This window comes from Bombus vosnesenskii, unplaced genomic scaffold, assembly GCF_011952255.1.
Source record: "Bombus vosnesenskii isolate JDL3184/JDL3185 unplaced genomic scaffold, Bvos_JDL3184-5_v1.1 scf7180000013913, whole genome shotgun sequence".
Lineage (NCBI taxonomy): Eukaryota > Metazoa > Arthropoda > Insecta > Hymenoptera > Apidae > Bombus > Bombus vosnesenskii.
The window spans coordinates 246,954-268,239 of NW_022883279.1; the positions used below are offsets into that span (position 1 = coordinate 246,954).

Below are 21,286 nucleotides of genomic sequence, written 5' to 3' on the forward strand. Positions count from 1 at the left end.
TTTTCGATTATCATACGGTGCATGTTATGAAATAATTACTAAAATTACACATATATTATATACATATATTAAGTTAGAACGTTTTTCAAAAATTTGTAAGAGTAAACCAACGAATGTTTAAATATATCTTTAAAGCAAAAACTTTAGGTATTCCTTTTACTTGTATGAAATTAATAAATGTAGCCTTAATTATTATCTTTATGTCTGCTACTCAATAAATAAACTATGTATATTTTTATATTTAATGACGATATATTTTTCCTTTTTATTTATCTATACAAATTTTATACTCACATTATTTTATATATATTAAATACATATTTATATTTACTTTGAAAATTATTTACGTTTTAAATCTTAAAACGAAATAAGGTTTTTTATTCTTTTAAATAATGAGATTAGATAATCGTTTAATACAATCTTTATGAAAGGAATCATTTATTGGATTTTTGTATTATTTAGAATTCAGTTTCTTTCATTGCATTAACAATAAGTTAAAGAAATGCTATTATGTTTAGTAGGCGTTATAGTAGGTAGTATTATGATTAGGTTTAAAATATAATTGCAATTAATTTTTTATAGGTTATAAGGATAAAATTAAATAACAAATAGGAATGTCTTATATTTATACATGTAGCTTCCTATCATAGGTACGGCTATAAAACAGATATCTCCGATTAAGATTTTGTTTGATATAATGATATTAATATGCATATTATGGATACATAATATAATTATACGTATATAACATAAATTTAAGTCTTAAGCTCGGTCTCCACCGTTTAAGAAGTATGCAAATGTGAAACTGAAAATTTTTAGCATATTTTACAAGTTAGTATAATGCCATATTGCTTCTATCCGTAATCTGATTGGTCTGCACAGATGAGCATTGAACTGAAATTTGTTGAACATTAGTTTGTACTAGTGTAATCGGCCGCTTAACGGCAGCCAGAGAATAAAACACTCCAAACGTAATCCAATACTCACGATTCAAAATCCCGCTACAATATGGTCGATACACACCTGCAGTTATTGCAACTAGCAGCTCCACTCATTGAACGAATTGTAGATAGAGACAACATGGCATCAAAGTAAAATGCCAAATACGCTAAAAACGCTCAACTTTACATACTTTTGAACCGCTGGATTCCTAAAGTTAAGACTTTCATTTTTTGTTTCAACGCATTGGAAACTGTTAAATTGTAATAAAAAAAACAAAAGTTCGTTAAACCGAAATTCTGCCATCAAATGCGCTAAAGAAAACTTGACTAACAATATAAGTAGACTCAGAGGAAATTTCCTTCCTGCTATTAGCTTTTATGGGCAATCACTTTATTGAGAATTTGTTATATAACTCTATCCAAACTCCTCCAATGCAAACAGTTATGTTCTTTACCTAAAATGACTCCTATTCATTATTTTTAATATGGTTCAATGGAAATTTTCTTCTATCGATGACACTCATTTTTTTGCATCTTGAGTCATGTTTATGTCTTATTCCGATAAATGTGTTAAATACATAAATAACTATGAGAAATGATCCTGAAGCTCCTTTGAATATGATACCTATTATAGTTACATAAATGCAAACATTGCAAACATTTTATAATACAGTTGCTAAAATTTTCCTGAAAATATATATAATCCATCATATATTTTTTATTATTTATTTTTATTGATCAACTGTTTGAATCATGAATTATATCATAATATACAAAATGTTAGAAAAGAATGTTCTAAGATCATGTAATCTTAGTATCTATTGAGAGAAATAAGAAGTTTCTAATTAACATATTTAAGTCTTAAACTCAGTTCTTTTGGTGTCATATCAAGCTTTATGTCTATGACATTTTTCAATCAAAGAGTAGAAATAAAAGAAAATGTAATTTTCAAAATAAAAGTTCTGAAGCATGATAATAAGCATCATACAGTTTTTCATATGCACATCTTACTAAGAAGGGGTAATTTCAACTTACATCATACTGATCGCAATGAAATTTAGGAATGATAATAGATTTACATATAAAATAAACATATCTGTAATTTTAGTCACAAATAGCGAACTAATTATAAAAAATGCATAATGCATTTTAAGTTTGAACAAACCATATGTTACTGCATTCAAGTATTACAGCAGATCATTCAACAGTGATTGTGACTTAGCAACAATCATACAGGATTTGGAACTTTTGTGTCTCAGGTTTGTATTTAGTTGGGAGAACTTCTTTCTCAGAATAATTACATCATATGTTATAATTATGGAAATCTGAATTATTTTATACGTATTTTGTTATAAATTATTTTGCATCTCTTATTAGTAAAGCAATTTTACATAAAAATAATATATACTTACATGTTATGATTTAAGGTAAAATGTAGTTCATTTTATTAATGTAAAGTTATTTAATTACTTTAAGAATAATTTACATATTAAACTAAATACATACTATAAATAAAACAAAATTAAATTACATAAATGTATAAATTAAATATAACATGTAATATAAAAATATTTACACATATAATTTAAAGTATACAGGATAGGTAATACAATGTTATTCTTAGAATACACTTGTACAAGCTGCACATACAAACAGATGAAATTTATCAAAAAAGTAATCGAAACAAATTTATATAACCATGAACATTTCACAAAAAAAAACTATTCACGTGAACTATTATAACTACATGTATATGCCGCATATATACATGTATACATATACAACTTCTCCGCGAAGTTGATGTCATACAAATTTTATCATCTGTTTATATACAAATGTCTATAGTTGATCATATATTAATGAATGTATTTTTATAACGTCATTCCAAATACTCAGGCTTCGATTTTCTCGAAGAGCCCCCGCATACAGGTTTAAAACTTACAAATTTCCTCTCTACTTACAATTTACATTTCAAAATATCATAAAGTCATTTGCTACGACCTACGACTTGTACGAGGTAACCTGTGACTGCAGCTTATGCGTCGTTCGATTTGAAGATCACTGTGTCGACCCCGTTGGTCGAGCTGCTCTACTTTTGTTCATGTAAGGAGATTTTTTCGTGCACAGGAATATTTTGTCAATAACTAAACAACCAAGCCGAAAACGCAGTCTTTTTATTTTTTACTTTTATCTTAGTCTAGCTTCAAGAATCATCCTTTAAATTTATTTGCACCTGTAGTCGAACTATACAGTATATTAAGTACATATCCATAAAAAAGTTACATTGTATAATTGAATATGTAACGCATTATGTAATACCATGGAATATAAAGTAAAATGAGTTAGAATTAATTAGAAATTTTCTTTGTAATGATCGATATAAAAAGTGTTACTTAAAGTTTTTATTCAGTTTGCGAGAAGTTAATCTATCGCATTCATGTTCTAGCAAGGTATTTAAATTACATTAGCTTAATCTATTTATAATTTACATATATGGTACGAGGCAGCATATTAAGTATTAGTATTAGTAATTACTAATTATAATTTATTTTAAATTACATTAAATTATTTTTTAATGTTTTTTTGAAAGAGAATTTTTTAAATATATCTTTTTAAAATACAAAATATGAGAAATAGAATGAAATTATATAAATTTCTACAACGTATTTCTTTTTATTTAAATTATGTTAAATATTGAAAAGTCTTTTCATGATGAGACGAACATCGCATGATTGATTTAGATTTAATTAAGAAAAAACTTTATTAAAAATTAATTATAAATATCACACTAAGCAAATTATCATTATTTGACTTTAATATAATAAATTAATTTCTTCTGGTGGGATTAATATTCCAATTAGTAAACTTATATCTTTTTAATCCATTCCTTCTTTAATCTATTTTTCTATAAAAACATCATACTTTTTTTGAAATTATGAATCCATTCAAAATTATTAAATCTCTGATCCATATACATATGTAAATCATCTTAAATCTTATTGTTAATGACTAGGATGCTCTAGATTCTTATTATTAATGTCTTCTATAATGTTTAAAAACTTTATTTTCTATCGGAGTGTGCGCACAATTTACCCGAACACGGATTCCTCAAGTTGTGCATGTCCTCATGTCTTTCTAATGTTCTATGAATTCTAATATCTCTAAAACGGGATAAAATAAGTCTATTCTTATATATTATTGATTAGTATTTAGTAGAAACAGTTAGACTATAGACATTTGATAAAATGTCTCAAGACTACATTCACGCGTGCGAAAGGGCGGAATTGTTAGGATTGCCGATACCTAGTGAAGAAGAATGGAAAGAGACCCAAAGAATAGAAGCCGAGAAAATTAATAATGATAAAGATGAAGTGATCGAAGTAATTATAATTTTATCTTTTATTAAACAAAAATCAAATTAATGTACCTTTTTATGCATTATAAGTACAGTGTTAATGAGTTCTAATTTCTACTACTGTAAGTTTAATGCTAATAAGTTTCTTTTTAGCCTCTATGTTTCCCTTATTTGGAATGTAATTAATTAAAACAAAGTTCTTACATAAATTTCAAATTAATAATTTGTCAATATATTATCAGTTTAATATAATTTATAGAATCTGGATTCTTCTAATGAAGCTGCGCATCGAATAGGTGGTGGATTAGATGAATTAAATAGTATTCTCAGTGTTACGCAGAAGAAGATTAACAGATTCAAGGTTAAACACTTTTACCTAATATCATTATTTTATGACATTCATTTTTTATTTATTATTCTTTAATAAAAACAACTTTAATAATTATATCTAAACAATCATTGTCAAGTACAACAAGCATTTCTTAACATCTTAGTTTAACAACTAGTTAGTTTAACACTTAGTTTTCTTAACAACTAGTTTATTATTATATAAACTATATTATATAAACTAACTTTATAACATGAAAGTATTTTACAGTCTGTTTGTGGCAGTTTGGGTACTCTATTGAAAGTAAGAGTTGGATCCAAAAACAACACACCAAATCATAAATTCGTTGAACGAAACCATAAAGAGACAAAAGAAATTGGTTCTGAAACATCTATGAGTGAAGAAAACTTGATAGTAGAATTATCCAATGACAAGAAACACATAGAAAACACAGAAACTAATGCAGTAATGCCAAAAACAATCAATCTCAATGAAAAGATGGGATCTCATTTGGATAAGTTAGACTCTCTCATCACTAAAGCAGAAAGTGCTCAGTACAGCATGCAGTATCAAACAAAACAGATGAAGAAATTCTTGAAATAATTCTTCACAGGCAAAAGTAGTATTCTATTCTAATATTATCAGGTCTCTTCGAAACTAACTCATTATTCATAGTACCATGCTTGAAAAACCATACAAGTTCAAATCTGTATTGTGTTATGCATGGTAAAGATAGACATAGATAATAGACTGATAAATATACAAAGATCACTAAATTACTATAATATTTATCAAATATATGATAATATACAAATGAGTAATGGACATTTTACATTCTGAGAAAATAAATATTTATTTTGCTTGACTGCTTATTACACTTTAACTGCATATCAATGCGTTATGTATATATATTTATTATACATATGTATATTTAATATATATTTAATATATATATGTCCATACATAAGCATTATTGCTTTTCTAAAATCTTAAGACACACTCAATAAAATGAAGTAATAACATTAAGGTGACTGGATAAAACTTGTTCTTCCTAATATTTTCATTAAATCATATTCATGTGATCTATTTTCATAATACAATGACAATTAAATTTTTTTTACAAACATGAAACACAAACACAAACAATTTATCAATATTCAAGCAATTATAAGTTAAAATTGCTTCTTTCTATGAAAGAAATATTAAAACAATCAGTGTTAATATTAGCTATCAAATGGATAGTATATGTGTATATATTTTTCGTTAATAATTTTATTATAAATTGATATAATTATAATTGCAGTTATTGTATTGTAAACATAACTAATTATAGTATAGTATGCTTATTTAGCTAATTTTAAATTTTAGATATAATATTCTTCCTGTTTTTTCTAATTGTATGTTATAAATTATAATTTTTCATTAATTTATATTGCAAATCTCAATAAGTAAAGTGAATTTATTTCCTGCTGTATGTTGTACTTAAATTTATTCAAATTGTTAATATATTTATCTTAAAATATTTAAATTTTGTATAAAGATTGCTTTAGAAACAGCTCAGATTTTACAATATTGTGAGCTTATGTAGTTAAGATAATTATATACATTATATTATTTACTTATGTTGCATCAAAGTGAACATGTATCTAATATCAAAAATGTTATATCTTGTTGTTAATTGTCTTTAAAAATGCATAATATTTAATATCTATTTTGTTAACTGAATATATTTTAGGCAAAAATATTAATTTTAAGCAAAAATGAACAATTCTTCTTAACATTAACAATAAAAGAATTCACAGAAAAATTAATAACCTTATAAAATGCAATTGTTACAAATAATTTATTATTGTTATAAAGATGTTGCAGTACCTGAGATCAGGTATTAGACAATATTTACGTGCCATGTACATACAATAATGTGAGTACATATTATATACGTACATAGTATGGGTTGTTAAAAAACGGTGAATTTTCTTTTCTATCTAGCTATTATTATAAAAGTAAAATTTTTATTATTACATTTATTTAGAAAATAAAATTTTCTAAATAGAGTTGATGTTTAATAGCATTTAACTGCATTGAAACAAAAGAATTATATTTTTACATCAAAGCGCGATGTCGATTAGTAGCAACTTACGAAATACAAGAAATTAAGTACGAGAAACAGATATGTTATATAGTAAATTTGTGAAAATGTATGTTTCATACGGTAATTTTTGTGTTCATAATTTTTATTTAAAATTTATTTGTATGAATAACAAAAAAAATTAATGTAACAGATAGTCAGTTTTATTCTTGTAACATAACTGTATTTGAATGAATAAACTGATATCTAAAATGGTATGTGTTAATCCTTATCTATTTTGTATTAGAATAATTAAATAACTTTCTAGGAATACATGCATAATAAAAAGTCTGCATGCAATGAGCAATGTTCGTAGCTGAAAAATATGTAACTGCATAGACTTTAATCTCGTTTTTATGTCAGTAAAACTGCCTCACAGAGAAGTTCTGTTAATATCGACGTTCCTGCAGGTAATAGACATTAATTTTCATCTAACTATTGCGAAATAATTCCAAAAATAACAAAAAGGCTCATAAAGATAATAGTTTTTAAAATATTAAAATCATTCGATTAGTCGAAATACTGAAAATCAATTGATAACATCATATCAAATTATGCGAATGAGTTCAAAAAATGTACCTTGACGTTCACTTGAACTCAACGATCATTCAAACCAAAAAAGTCATATAACCAAAAAATAGAAGAAGAAGTATTATATTTTATCATACATTTGCTGCTTATGATTGCAAAGTTTATCAAAATAATTACACTAATTTTAAAGTAAATAAATATCAATAAATATATAACAACTTCTTATTAAATATATATAATCTCCTCGCATTTGAAAGCGTGGTGAATTAAAATCAAGATTAGGAATTTAATTTTAAATATGTCATATACTGAAAGTTACATAAAAAACAAATTAATGAAAGAATTAAACGCTTCACACGTGGTATGTATTTTGTATGATTCATCATATTTGCGTATATATTCTTTATTTCGTTCTACTGTTTTCATTCTAACCTTAAATTTTCTATATAAACCTAGGTAGCTAAATGTTATTTCTGAAATATATTTGTTAATCAAGAGCATGCTTGCAAATATAAGCTGTTAAAGCTTATTCAACATATATGATGCAAGAAAACACACAGATCTTGTTAATCTCACTATTTGCTCTCCTTTTGAGATGGTGTGTTACATATCATTCCTACAGCGGTGAAGGAAAGCCTCCAATGTTTGGAGACTATGAAGCCCAACGGCATTGGCAAGAAATAACGTTAAATGTGCCAATTGAGAAATGGTACATAAATACAACAAATAATGATTTACAGTATTGGGGATTAGACTATCCACCATTAACAGCTTATCATAGTTTAGTGCTGGGCTATGTTGCTAATATGATCAATTCTTCTTACATAAAGTTACACGAGTCTAGAGGTTTCTCATCTGAAAGTCATAAATATTTTATGAGACTCAGTGTTCTTTGTGTAGATATTTTGATTTATATCCCGTCGATAATATATTTTATATTAACTAATCAAGTATCTGAAAACTTTGAAAAAGTAGAACTGTCTATATTTGGTCTGAAAAGAAAACATATTAATCTTCTGCTTATATTAATATATCCTGGTTTAATATTAATAGATCATGGACATTTTCAATATAATTCATTTTCATTAGGACTGTTCATTAGTGCTGTTACAGCTATACTTCAAAATTCGTTTATTATTGGGTCGATCTTATTTGTTGCAGCACTAAACTATAAGCAAATGGAACTTTACCACGCATTGCCAATTTTCTTTTACATACTTGGAAAATATTCACCTATGAAAGAACGGTTTTGGTTGTTCAATTTAGTAATGCTCTTCTGTATATCAATTACAGTACTTTCTACATTTTTTATTATATGGTTACCTTTTATTAAAAGTTGGGAAACATTTGTAAGTGTTGTTCTTCGATTATTTCCAGTTTCTAGAGGTGTATTCGAAGATAAAGTTGCTAATATTTGGTGCACAATCAATGTGATTTTTAAATTACGTAATACTTTTGCAAACAAGGAATTAGCAAAAATTTGTTTAATGTCAACTACATTTGCAGTTTCACCGAGTTGCATAAATCTATACTTAAATCCACAGAAAGAGAAGTTTATTATTTCCCTTATTAACTGTGCATTAGCATTTTTCCTGTTTTCGTTTCAAGTTCATGAAAAATCAATCCTACTTGTTGCAATTCCAGTTTTATTGTATTTTCAAAGCAATTCATTTCCTTGTTTTTGGTTTTTAATAATTTCACACTTTAGTATGTTACCATTATTTATAAAAGATGGTTTGTACATGGTATATTGGGCTACATTAATCTTTTATTTCATTTTTGTTTTATGGGCATATTCTGATGTGTTTGATAACAGCAAATTATTGAGTAATATTAACTTACAAAAGAATGTGCTTGTAACCAATCAAAGAAAAATTAAAGCAAAGCTAAAAAGCAATGAGAATAAATCATTATTTACCAAATTAAAAAGAGATATGATACATTATAAGAATATTTTTGTTGTTGTAAGTTCTACTGTATCTTTTTGGAAAATAATTCTGTTTTATTGTTCGATTCTAGGAATAATAATGCTTTCTCTTATTAGTGGTTTTTTGAAACCTCCAAAGAGGTATCCAGATCTTTTTGCATTATTAGTTTCTGCCTATTCCTGTGGACACTTTATTGCTTTCTACTTATACTTTAATTACAAACAATTTGTATGTGAAAAATATTAAAAATTGAAATAAATCAGAAAAACAATTTAATTTATGTTATATTATTACCATACTCCTTATTAAATTATTTTAATAAATTATTAAAAACTAATTATTTTTCTTTTTCAATATAATTCAACAATTTAAGATAATATTTCAGAAGAATATTGCGTTATGATATATTTACAAAACGTGTCGCAGCCACTATTCACGATTATCTAATATTTACGCCGATAAAAATATTGTTTATATGTATCATCACCTTTACTGAAGCATTATACAATACTTTACGGAAATTTGAACTTTACTCTATTACTGAATTCTACTTTTCTAATTAGCATAACAATAATGTTATGAATACAAATTTAACTCTTTGTAGTCGGAAACTTTGTAACAATATACTTATATCGTTACAGGGAAAAGAGTTGATTGACTTTAGAATAATTAATAATAAGAAACACAAATTTATGTAATTTATGCGGTAACGGATAACATTAATATTTTTATAATACAAATCTAATTTTATTTTCTAAAAATTATTTGTATTGAAAGTAAATATTTACATATATTATTTAACATAAACATTTAACGTAAATTTTATGTTAGGAAGATCATAAAGTTCCCGTTAGTATTAGAAATATGTAGATTGTTTTGTTACTATACCTATTAAATAATGTTCATATTATTTTTAAATGTTGTTACAGGAAGTCATAGATGAATCTGATGGTTGTGGCGCTAAGTTTTCTGTAACAATTGTTTCTAGTGCATTTGAAGGCAAATCTTTAATTCATCGACATAGGTACTACATTTTAAAGTCCTAAAAAATTTAAATAATATGCTATTATTTAAGTACTATATTAAAATTAATATTTCAGGTCAGTACATTCAGTACTGGAAGAAGAACTTAAAACAATTCATGCATTCAAACAAAAGACATTAACACCAGCAGAGTGGGAAAAGAAGGAAATGATAAAAAGGTATTTAATAATTGATTCAATTATGATTGATTTTAATGTATCATCTCTAAAGTATATTATTCTATTTCCATTAATAGCTCCACAAATTAGACTTGAGAAATTTAAAATGATTCAGTTTAAAGTGTCTGCTCCTGGAAAAGTAATTCTTTTTGGAGAACATGCTGTAGTATATGGAAAAACAGCCGTTGCTGCCAGTGTAGATTTACGTACAGTTCTAAATTTCGCTGAATTACCTGAAACAGAACAAATTGTTAAGATATGTTTTCCTAAAGTAAATTTATTTATTAACGTACCTCTACAGCAAATACAAAATTTCTTTTTTATTAACAAAGACGTGGAACATGTAGAAAATTATGAAGCATTTTATAACAAAGTAAAAGAATTTGTCTCCATTATTAGTTATGCAAATCCGCAACAAAGATTAAGCCTGGAAGCATTCTTTTATCTTTTTATTTATATTACGCAAAAGGAAGAGATCGAAGTGAAACCATTTCAAGTTCACTTAAATACAGAATTGGGAATTGGTTCTGGACTTGGTAGTTCTAGTTCCTTTGCAGTTTGTCTTGCTGCGTGTTTTTTACATTGGTCACGTTTACAAAAAGATATTTATAAAATATTAGATTTTTCTATCTTAGACACTATTTCAAAGTATGCTCTAAATTGTGAAAAAATTATGCATGGAAACCCCTCTGGAATAGACAATTCTGTCTGTACATATGGGTCAATAATAGAATTCAAGAAGGATGATTATGTAAAGCCAATAAGTAACGTACATGCTCTAAAAATTTTACTGGTAGACACAAGAGTAAATAGAAGCACAAAGGCTTTAGTTGAAAGACTATTAGAACTGAAACATAGATACCCAGTTATTATTGATCTGATTATGAGTTCTATAGACAATATATCCAAAGAAGTAATTAAAATTATTGAAAAACTGAAAACAGTTTCTACTGACGATGAATATTTTCTTGAAGGATACAGACAATTAATGGTAAGTATTTTATTAAAATATAATATATTGCTAATAATTATTATAATAATTACTAATTCAAGTAGGGTAAAATACTTCTAAAAGCAATTTATAGAAAATCTTGTATAATAAGAATAACTAGTAATATTTCATTCACAAAGTTAAAAGATTAGTCTGTTATTTGGAAAAATAACATTTGTCTGGTCAAGTGATTAACAATATGTTAAAATGTTATTGGTCATTACTTTTTATATCTATAAATGTATTCAAATCTTATTACAACTTATCATATATTATTACAGATACTTATTAATATGAATCAAGGACTGCTAGCCACATGTCAAGTTTCTCATCCATCTTTAGACAGAATTTGTGCAGAAGCACAAAATTATGCTTTGGCAGCAAAGCTTACAGGTGCTGGCGGTGGTGGACATGCATACATTCTCTTATTACCAGATACACAACCAGAAACTATTGCAAGTATTTCACGAAAATTAATTGCAGATGGATTTACTGTTAAGTTAACAACTTTGGGAGGTCCTGGGGTACAAATTAATTAGTAATTTTGTTATAAATATTGCATACATTAATGCAAATAAACTTATTTTTATTCTGAATATTCTCAATGTGATGTAAATTTTATTTATAATTATAAAGGGTACTTGTAATTTTTACACAAAATGTAAATTACAGTTTTAGTACAGTTTAATACATGTTAATGGTTATCTCATTAATATCTTTTTTATTTCAACTATTTTCATTTTTTCCTTTTTCATTAATCATGATAGTATAATTGTCTTATTTCTATCATAATGTTAAAACTATCGATTGATGTATAGAAAAATATTCTATTCAAGAAACTATAGATGACCTTAAAATCTTTGGAAAGCATCACTTTCAAAATGGACACATACAGATTACGGACAATAATTCAACACCATTTAATTTTTTCTAATAAAATTCTTTTCTATCTTTTATAGCGTGTTTTAACACTTTATCGACCGATAGCCGATTAATCGGTTTTTTGTCGCCGACGTTTACCGACCTATAGCCTACCTATAGTTAATCGACTCCCATGGCGATAAACAATCTTTCTCATTATATGAACAGTAATTTGTTATTTAGTACTAAGGTACCTTGCTCAGTTACGTCAGTTGCGATGCTTTGTAAGCTCCGACAGTTTTATACCAATTTGAAAAACTTACCGTTCGCGATGAACGAAAAGAATGGTATTGGAGAATTTTATTTAGATGATCTGTCAGATTGTCCTGACAGTTATTCAAGAAGTAATAGTGGTGACGAAAGTGATGGCAGTGATATAATTATTCGGAAGCGAGGTTCTGTATTGCCACTAAGATATAGTGATTCAGAAGACGATGAGATACGTAACGTCGAAGATTATAACTATTTCTCATTTGAACTAAAAACCGTTGTAATAGATAAAATAAATATAATTTAGTACTAATATCATGAAAACAAAAGATTTTATTCAATTTAATTATCCTATAATAGCAGAAAGCAGCCAATTTTATCTGAGCATACGAAAAGCACAGATACTCCCGCCCGACAGTCTAAACCGAAACAGAGCCGGCGCCAGGGAGAATCTGCGCTTGGGCTACCGATCGGACGTGCGCATTCTGTTGAACTGCTAGCGGTCAGTGAAGTGTTGATTAGGTGGAACATCCTGTATATTATACAGTACAATTTTATATATTTGTAATATAAAACTAAAAAATGATATATATATATTTATTAGTTATTTATTTACATAATTTATAACATAAAGAATAAAATTTTTCATATTTAACCGTTTGAATCCCAGGGGTCTTTGAAGAAACAGGATCAAAAAATCCCGAACAGCGCGATAGCGCTTGTTTTAATCGATTACGAAGAGAAACAAACGGCGCTATTGAGAAGATAACAGTGAAATACAAAATACCGTCAGTCGTCCGTAGCGTTCAAATGTACTGAGACTTTTCGACACAAAATTTAAACAACGTGATCACGCTGCTTGGGACTCAAACGGTTAAAATAATATGAAAATTGAAGTTTAGTGATGAAGAATTAAATAAAAATTACACAATTGCAAAGAGAAAGTAAAATAATTTCTAAATACAAGCATTTAGGATAGAATACATTAAAAATTTTATAAATCAATTCATAATTCCTTATGAAGAAAATTGTATTTTTATCTGCAGAAAAAGCAAAAAGTCAATTTTGATATTAATAAAGCTTTATTTACGCAAGATATATGATTTAGTGGATTTATATTTACGTTGCAATATTTTTAGAAATATCATCAATTATTTGAGTCTCTATATATCGCAACATAATCCGAAACGAAAATGTTTAATCTCTTTTATATCAGTTAAATATATTATTTTCTTTTTATTTTATGTTGTTAGTAAAAAATTTAATCGCTTAATTAAATTTAATTTAATTTGTATATTACAAGCTTTCAATACTTCTATATTGTAAGTAGACACAATGAAATTTAATTTATTATTACAATTATACAACATTTGATGTATTACGATGTGTTTGTCGCAAATTGTCTGTTAATCCTACATGATCTGTTTCAGAAATTGCTTCCTCTCTATAATTTTCTTCTAAACTATGAGTAGCATTTGATAAAAATTGCCTTTCTGCTTGTTTAGCCTCTATAATCCATTCGGTAATTTCATTCGTATACATTTTTCTTTGCAAAACTTCTCTGGTTCTAGGACGCGAGCCAATAAAAACAGTAGTTCCCTGCAACATTATTATATGATTGCAGAATAATAAAAAACATATTTTTTGAAACTTAAAACTTACACCAACTATCAGTGAGGGTCGCAATTTTTCCAAAAGTTGAAAATCTTCTACTATATATTGCAATTCGTCCCATTTTAGTTCCACTTCTTCATGTAGCATCTTTTCCTCTGTAACGAAATGTATACAAAAGGACTAATAGAAGATTTAACAATCCCAAAAAAAGTACAAATTTGGTTAAAAATAACAAAAAAAGTTTATAGAAATAGTCTACATTTCTTCCATATTTTATGTTGAATAATTAAGGATATTAATTACCATCACGTTTAGATGTTGATTTTTTATAATGTATTCTAAATCGAAAGGCCTCTAAGAAACTGGATACCACGATAGTTAAAACAATCATTGTCACCAAATAAAATATCATAAAATATATTCGTGTATACATTCCAACAGTAAATGCATATGCGTTCATTAAAATAAACCAATTATTAACAACCGTTAACTCAAAAAGGGTCATTCCACTGGCTATAAGGTTGTCAAAAGTATTAAGGTAATAATATCCTAGTGCGGTACTTTCATTGGCAGAGTATTTGTAAAAGTCTTCAACTGTTGTATTTCTGACAAATACATATTATTTAGTAATCAATTTAAAAATATAATTTATTAAAAAAGATATTTTACCTATGTACTTACTTGCAACAATTTCGCATATTATATCCTGCAAACAATTCCATCCCAATGATTGCAAAAAAATAATATAAAACAAGCATGACTACTGCAGTGGAAGACATCAAGGGAGTTAAAATCACAAGTGTGCCAAATACGTCTCGGTATCTTTTTTTCATTTTAAACAATCTTAGCAGTCGAAGTGGTCTAAATAGAACGAAAAATGTGGCTGTAGGAAAAAGAGATAAAATACAAGCTGCAACAAGTGTCATTATAGATGTTCCTAAATCGAAAAGATTCCATCCGGAACTCAGATATCGTCTTGTACCAAGTCCTAATACTTTTATTAGTGCTTCAGTGACAAATACTATAAAATAAAATTAGCATTAAAATAATTTTTCACACACCTTTTATAAATATTATGTTTACTTACTTCCTCCAAAAAGAAAAGTATCCCAAGATGCAGCAAATAGAATTGTGCTATGAACATTATCGCCTGCCTGTAATATCCTTATTATCATAGCAATACCATTTGCAATGATTGTTATATCTAAACATTTTATAATTGAGTATATGAATTGTAAATTAGTATTATAAAAATTTGTCTTCCTTTTAAACTTACACATTAAGCTTTCAAAATATGGCCATCTAATAGCTGCATGTGCTCCTGTGCATAGAATTTGCAAAGGTTGTGATGTACTGTGATACCAAGGCACAGTAGAGTATTGTAGTTCCCATTGAAGTATAATAGTATCATAAATGTTTAAAAACTCTTCAACACTTAGAACTCCACTTCCAGAAGCATTTAAATGTTGATACATTAGAACAATGTCTCTTATGTCTGTAGTGGAGTATATTATGGAATAAATTTAATTTGTCTTACCTTCTTGTTTTATAAATAAACTTTAATGTATATCTGGAGGAATTTTACGTACTTTTATTTGGAGCATAGTATCGCATTAATCCTTCAAATTGGCGAAATCGCATTTTATCCGGATTTTGTTTTGAAACTAATAACTTAAAGGCATGTTGACATGCTTTTCTTTTATGTAAAAACAGTTTCTTAAATTTATCACGCTCAGCTGCTGTAAATGTTTCGTTAACCACCGCCAACATCAAATTCATCATTACGTACAACATTGTAGACAAATAAGATACAAAATATATCGCATACCATTTGTTTCTTGAATATGATGGCATCATTACATCTGGAAAACTAAATATTGATATTGTTACTAATATCTAATCACAATAAAATGTATCCAAATTTTAAAATATTATTGGAAATTTAATTACAATTATACTTACTTAGCAGTAGTAAGAAGAACAAAGAGACTCACAAAACTGTCCTGTAGTGTACAAAAATTTCTATTCATTTCAGAAAACATATAGTAACCCAATACAGTGTACAGTGTTATAAAAAATAAAAGCAAGCCTAACATATCCAGAATTGGTGGCAATGTTAAAAGTATTTGTCTGATAAATCTTCTAACACTGCCAAAGCATTTCGTATCTACTAAAAAAATGGGCCTTAGAGCACGTGTTACACGGAAATGCGATGATTGTCGTACTAGTACTGTCATCGCTTCTAAAAACATGATGACCAATGTGATACACTGTAAAAATAATTTATATGTATAGTCTTCACTTGTATTAAAGAATTAATTAAAGATATCTTAAATATGTAACTACAAATTCACTACAAATTTGGTAATTTCATTTCTATTATTTCTGTTACTTCTTATTAAAAAAGCTTTTTATTATATGTACTAATTATCATATTAAAAGAAACAAGACATTATTTTCTTAATTTTTCTAATTTATCTTTGCTAAATTTCAAGTTGTTTTAGCAATTTTATTTTAAATCATTCTGTACTTTATAATTTTATTTTTCTTACTAGGTTCTTATTAATGATTCATTTTAATTATTCTGATCTATCCATTCCATATCAAACAAACGTTTCATAACTGTTTATTGCTTTTAAACCATTGTGTAATAAATATGGATATGAATGAGTATAATACAATAATAATAATAATAATAATAATAATAGTAACAAAAACAACAGCAACAACAATAGTAATAATGATAATGATGATAATGATGATAACAAGAATAATAATAATGAGTCAGTAGCAGTAAAATCACTAATATATTATACATATATTAGTTAAATCTGAATGTGTTCCCTATAAGATGTCCCAATAAAGGTATTAGTATACATAATATATTATAAATGAACAAATAATGCAATTATCAGCGTCTCGTTTTAATAAAAATGTAATCTTAAATAGTCTGCACTTGTGGTGTTTCTTATCTTCTCATTAGTACCCTCATGCTTTTTGTATCAGTCTTGTGCAAAACAACCATTTTATTGTACACTGTTCTTAAACATATTGACAAAGTAATGAAAGAAAACTGTACTTCAATCTCATAATGGTATTCAATTTACTAATAATTATCAGATGTAAACATAAGCAATTAGAATATACGTGTCATATACAGGGTGGTTGGTAACTGGCGGTACAAGCGAAAGGGGGTGATTCTACGCGAAAAAAGAAGTCGAAAATATAGAATAAAAATTTTTCGTTTGAGGCTTTGTTTTCGAGAAAATCGACTTTGAATTTTCGCTCGGTACGCGTGCGGTACGTTATAACGGATCTCACTGTAGATCGTTGTCTAGATGGAAAAATTAAAAAAAAAGAAAAAAAAATTTTTATTCTATATTTTCGACTTCTTTTTTCGCGTAGAATCACCCCATTTCGCTTGTACCACCAGTTACCAACCACCCTGTATATCAGTAAACTCGTGTGGATTTATATGAAGTTTAATAAAATTATACTACAAACTATTAAATCTGATTCTAAAAAAGAGTTCTTTTTACCTTCAGCATTGTTCGTTTGTGTTTTAACATTGTTGACCAGCCAATCCATCTTAGTTTCAAAGCTAATTCTATACCTATAATTATCAAAGCAAAAAGTTCTATAGATCCATGTGCCCACACTGGTATCTGAAATTAAAATATATAAATAACCATTGTAATAAAATAAAAGTACTTTCTTATCAATGACTTACGCTAAACAGTGATACAGCTGGCTCTTCTACAAGAGCTAAAGCCAAAAGTATAAGAGAAGTTAATAGATCTAACCCATAATACCAATTATTATGAACTAAGAGATATGCTGGCAAATCTTCTGGATGCTTTGGGTGCGAATCAAACTTTTCATTATTTTTACCTTCCTATGGATATGTAACATTATTGTAAGTAAATTTGAAAGCAATTATTCATATGAGTATATATACATATAAATGTATAAATACCTCTAAAAATATTGCAGCCTCGTGATAATTCATTTCCCAATGCAAATCATGATCTGTGATTGAATCATGTGATGGAAGTACTGCATTTTCAGACATGTTTTCTCTATGTACATCATCTGTTTCAAATTTGTGAATGATTTGATCAGATGTTCTTACATTTTCAGTGGAGGAGTTTACATGATTTTCTGCAGAAGGATATGATAGTATAGATCCATATTCTACAATAAGAAATAAGCATAAAAAATAAATATTTCTATAATGCAGAAGTAAATGATACTTTTCAGCAATAAAATAAATAATATAAAATAAATAAATTCTTTTTATCTTTATCATGAAGATAATTAAACATTATACTTATAATTAACTAAATTATGTATTATATATTTTTTGCAAAATTTTATATCATTGCTCTATTATAGATAATTATGCCAGAAAAATGTGTAAAATAAAATATGAGCTTTAGTTTGTTAAATATTATAAGCTAAAAGAGTAAAAGTGAAAATGACAAAAGTAACATAGTTGTGAAAAAGCAGAAATTTCATTGCAAAGAATAAATAAAAAATGAAATGAATTAAAATAGTACAATTAAAATTCATTCGACTTACTTTGGCATGTTCGATGTGAAATGTCTTGCTCGAGTGATATGTTTGCATCATCGTTAAACCGTTGATAATTGCCGGAATATTCAGTGGTTTTGGGAGAAGACATTTGAGAATACGTGACATGTCACATGCATATAGTCATTTGTTGTGTGAGCACGAATTTACACCGCTATATCTAACACAATGATGTCACTACTCAGATGCTGAACACTAACTGGATTAGTCTGAAAACTATGTATAGAGATATACGTATATTTTTGTTTGAAACATATTTTACATATTACAATATCATAATACAACGATATTATTCGATCTTCTTGCATTTGACGTTCCAGTTCATGACGCGCATGCGCATTCCAAAAACCGAACCTGAGTGGATACTATTATTTTGGCTGATAAAACCATAAAACTTAACTATTCACTTATGTAACAAAGACTTCACTTTTCGTTTTTCATATATTTTACGAACACAAACTTGATGCATATAAGACATATTTAATTACTAGAAAATAAATATAATCAGCAATAGAAGATAAAATAAATTTAAAATTTCTAAATTTTATTGTACCTTCTATTACATTATAAATTTTCTTATTTCATTCATCATTATAAATAAAGCTTTCAAATAAAATAAAAAAGAATCCGGAACAATTGTGAACATTTATAATCAAGGTCATAAAAAATCTACCTCATGTTTCTGTATTAATTATATATTTGTATTCAAATCACAAAAGATTAGAATTTTAATCTGTGTGGATATTGGCTGCTTCTGAGTCCAAACATCGCTGATAAGTAGGTGAATAGCATCTTCTTCTCTTTGTTTCTCTTGATAGCAGAAATCACAAATTTGTCAACCACTTTCTGATCAGCTTTCCTCTGATCACTTGCTTTGTACTCGTCCTTCTTTTTGCTGAAGATATCACCTTCTTCCTTCTTCGCGCGTTTCTCGCGTTTTCTCTTGAAATAATCATCGTTAACATGAGCCGGAATCTTCAAACCAGAAATGTTAATACGCGTGGAAGTCGCGATCACATAATTTTGACTAACTCTACGGAGTGGGCAAGCGTTGATCAAGAAAGGACCTATTTTAAAAAGCATTTTGATATTTTAATTTATCATATTAATATTTTACTATATAATAACTTCAAATAAATCTCACCTGTAATTAAGAGTAAACCACTCTTAAGTTGCTTTAAGAAAACAACACGTTTTCCTTTATGAGCACCAGCTAATAGGATACAAATTGTTCCTGGTTTCAAGGAAGGTCTCAGATAACGACGATGGTCACGGAAACATTTCTTAGCATGGTGTACAGTTACTGGATCTGCAGTAGGGTAGTTTGCACGCCTCTTCTTTAATAATACAATACGTTTCTCTCCATTTTTGTCACCACTAATCTTCTTTTCAATAGTGACTGGTTTCTTAGGCTTAACCTATAATTACCATTAAATATTTAGAATTAAACATTTATCAAAAAGTATAAACATTATATGAAAATATATTACTCTTCTTGATTACATAGTTCTTTGTACCATTTCAAAACATTTAAGAAAATCGAAATTATATATATTATAATTATATAGTCATTATTTTATAACAATATTCAATTACAATAAAGAGATTGAATAATAAATATATCTTTATTGTATATTTACTTAAAAGGTAAAAAGCATAAGGAACTTCAAATATTTCTACATATCCTAAGAAATGAAGAACTTCCAGATAAAACTTTTAAATTAACAAAAGTAATATTAACAAAAATAAATAGAACATGTGACATCATTAGACATACAGTTTTTGGAGTCTTGGAGTCAATGAATTTGTAGATGGCTTTCTTGTGGTACATACGGGTTCGGCTAAACCTATAAACACCATTTCCTAAATTGTAATTTCGAGGCCTAATACGACCTTTCTTTGCACCTTTTTTAATCTCCACAGGAGCACTTTTGTTCTCTGGAGACTTCGCCTTTGATTCTTTTTTTTCCTTTGTGTTCGTCATCTAGAACATAAATATAAATTCATTGTAATACAACTATTTATAGATAGCATAATAATCATGCACTTATATTTTGTCCGAATATTCATTCTAAACAATAAATTAATGCTAGAATAGTCGACAAAATTGTATATAAAGTTTCAATAGAGTTTTATTTTAATATATTTCTATTATCGTAATCTTTTATTAAACATATCCATCATGTTTTGCAAAGGTTATGTCACGTTTTCGTAAATCTTAAATTTCAAACAAAAAATAGCCGATAATTGGGCTAAACTCTTTATAAAATATTATTAAGATTTTAAAATTAGGGAAATGAATGTAATTTCTTGTTATAAGCCAACAAAATGTTATATTCTAACCTTTCCAAGTTAAAATTAATCAAATTTAAAAATATATTTACAGAAAATATGGTATTTTTTTTAAAGAAGAAACCTAAAATGTATAAAATTTGATAAAATATATAGTTTTTCTCTTATTACAACAAAAGATTACTTGGATAATATTAGTTGTGTTGATCTAATTCCATCTTACCGTAAATCGTACGACTAAAAGAACCTACA

The 21,286-nt window shown here is 27.1% G+C and overlaps 5 protein-coding genes across 8 annotated transcripts; 3 read left to right on the top strand and 2 right to left on the bottom strand.

Moving 5' to 3' along the window:
- Positions 1 to 3,924: 3,924 nt before the first annotated feature.
- On the top strand, positions 3,925 to 5,993 carry LOC117239258. The gene is made up of 3 exons (XM_033504707.1): positions 3,925 to 4,321; positions 4,556 to 4,657; positions 4,895 to 5,993. The coding sequence occupies exons 1-3, from the start codon at positions 4,187 to 4,189 to the stop codon at positions 5,225 to 5,227; spliced, it is 570 nt and encodes a 189-aa protein (XP_033360598.1). The 5' UTR covers positions 3,925 to 4,186; the 3' UTR covers positions 5,228 to 5,993.
- A 1,114-nt stretch (positions 5,994 to 7,107) lies between these two features.
- Positions 7,108 to 12,113, top strand: LOC117239257 (mevalonate kinase). 2 transcript variants are annotated; one of them, XM_033504705.1, is made up of 5 exons: positions 7,108 to 7,162; positions 10,141 to 10,235; positions 10,312 to 10,413; positions 10,491 to 11,404; positions 11,686 to 12,113. In XM_033504705.1, the coding sequence occupies exons 4-5, from the start codon at positions 10,520 to 10,522 to the stop codon at positions 11,941 to 11,943; spliced, it is 1,143 nt and encodes a 380-aa protein (XP_033360596.1). In that variant the 5' UTR covers positions 7,108 to 7,162; positions 10,141 to 10,235; positions 10,312 to 10,413; positions 10,491 to 10,519; the 3' UTR covers positions 11,944 to 12,113. The 2 variants fall into 2 exon arrangements, with proteins under 2 accessions (XP_033360596.1, XP_033360597.1); XM_033504706.1 differs by lacking the exon at positions 7,108 to 7,162 and adding an exon at positions 7,525 to 7,644.
- LOC117239270 (dolichyl pyrophosphate Man9GlcNAc2 alpha-1,3-glucosyltransferase) lies at positions 7,826 to 9,487 on the top strand. Its single transcript, XM_033504723.1, has one exon. It carries the CDS (start codon positions 7,826 to 7,828, stop codon positions 9,455 to 9,457), a length of 1,632 nt encoding a protein of 543 aa, XP_033360614.1. The 3' UTR covers positions 9,458 to 9,487.
- A 1,740-nt stretch (positions 12,114 to 13,853) lies between the features above and the next one.
- On the bottom strand, positions 13,854 to 19,093 carry LOC117239290 (two pore calcium channel protein 1-like). Of its 3 annotated transcripts, none has more exons than XM_033504771.1 (12): positions 18,731 to 19,093; positions 18,126 to 18,310; positions 17,880 to 18,044; positions 17,689 to 17,814; positions 16,112 to 16,419; positions 15,739 to 16,019; positions 15,426 to 15,644; positions 15,237 to 15,353; positions 14,831 to 15,170; positions 14,453 to 14,754; positions 14,198 to 14,304; positions 13,854 to 14,134 (listed from the first exon to the last, which is right to left on the bottom strand). In XM_033504771.1, the coding sequence occupies exons 1-12, from the start codon at positions 18,831 to 18,833 to the stop codon at positions 13,895 to 13,897; spliced, it is 2,493 nt and encodes an 830-aa protein (XP_033360662.1). In that variant the 5' UTR covers positions 18,834 to 19,093; the 3' UTR covers positions 13,854 to 13,894. The 3 variants fall into 3 exon arrangements, with proteins under 3 accessions (XP_033360662.1, XP_033360663.1, XP_033360661.1); XM_033504772.1 differs by having other exon boundaries at positions 18,126 to 18,241; positions 18,731 to 19,092; XM_033504770.1 differs by having other exon boundaries at positions 18,126 to 18,343; positions 18,731 to 18,833.
- Positions 19,094 to 19,410: 317 nt separating this feature from the next.
- LOC117239293 (60S ribosomal protein L6) lies at positions 19,411 to 21,276 on the bottom strand. The gene is made up of 4 exons (XM_033504775.1): positions 21,258 to 21,276; positions 20,520 to 20,726; positions 19,887 to 20,160; positions 19,411 to 19,809 (listed from the first exon to the last, which is right to left on the bottom strand). The coding sequence occupies exons 2-4, from the start codon at positions 20,724 to 20,726 to the stop codon at positions 19,463 to 19,465; spliced, it is 828 nt and encodes a 275-aa protein (XP_033360666.1). The 5' UTR covers positions 21,258 to 21,276; the 3' UTR covers positions 19,411 to 19,462.
- Between the last annotated feature and the right edge of the window lie 10 nt (positions 21,277 to 21,286).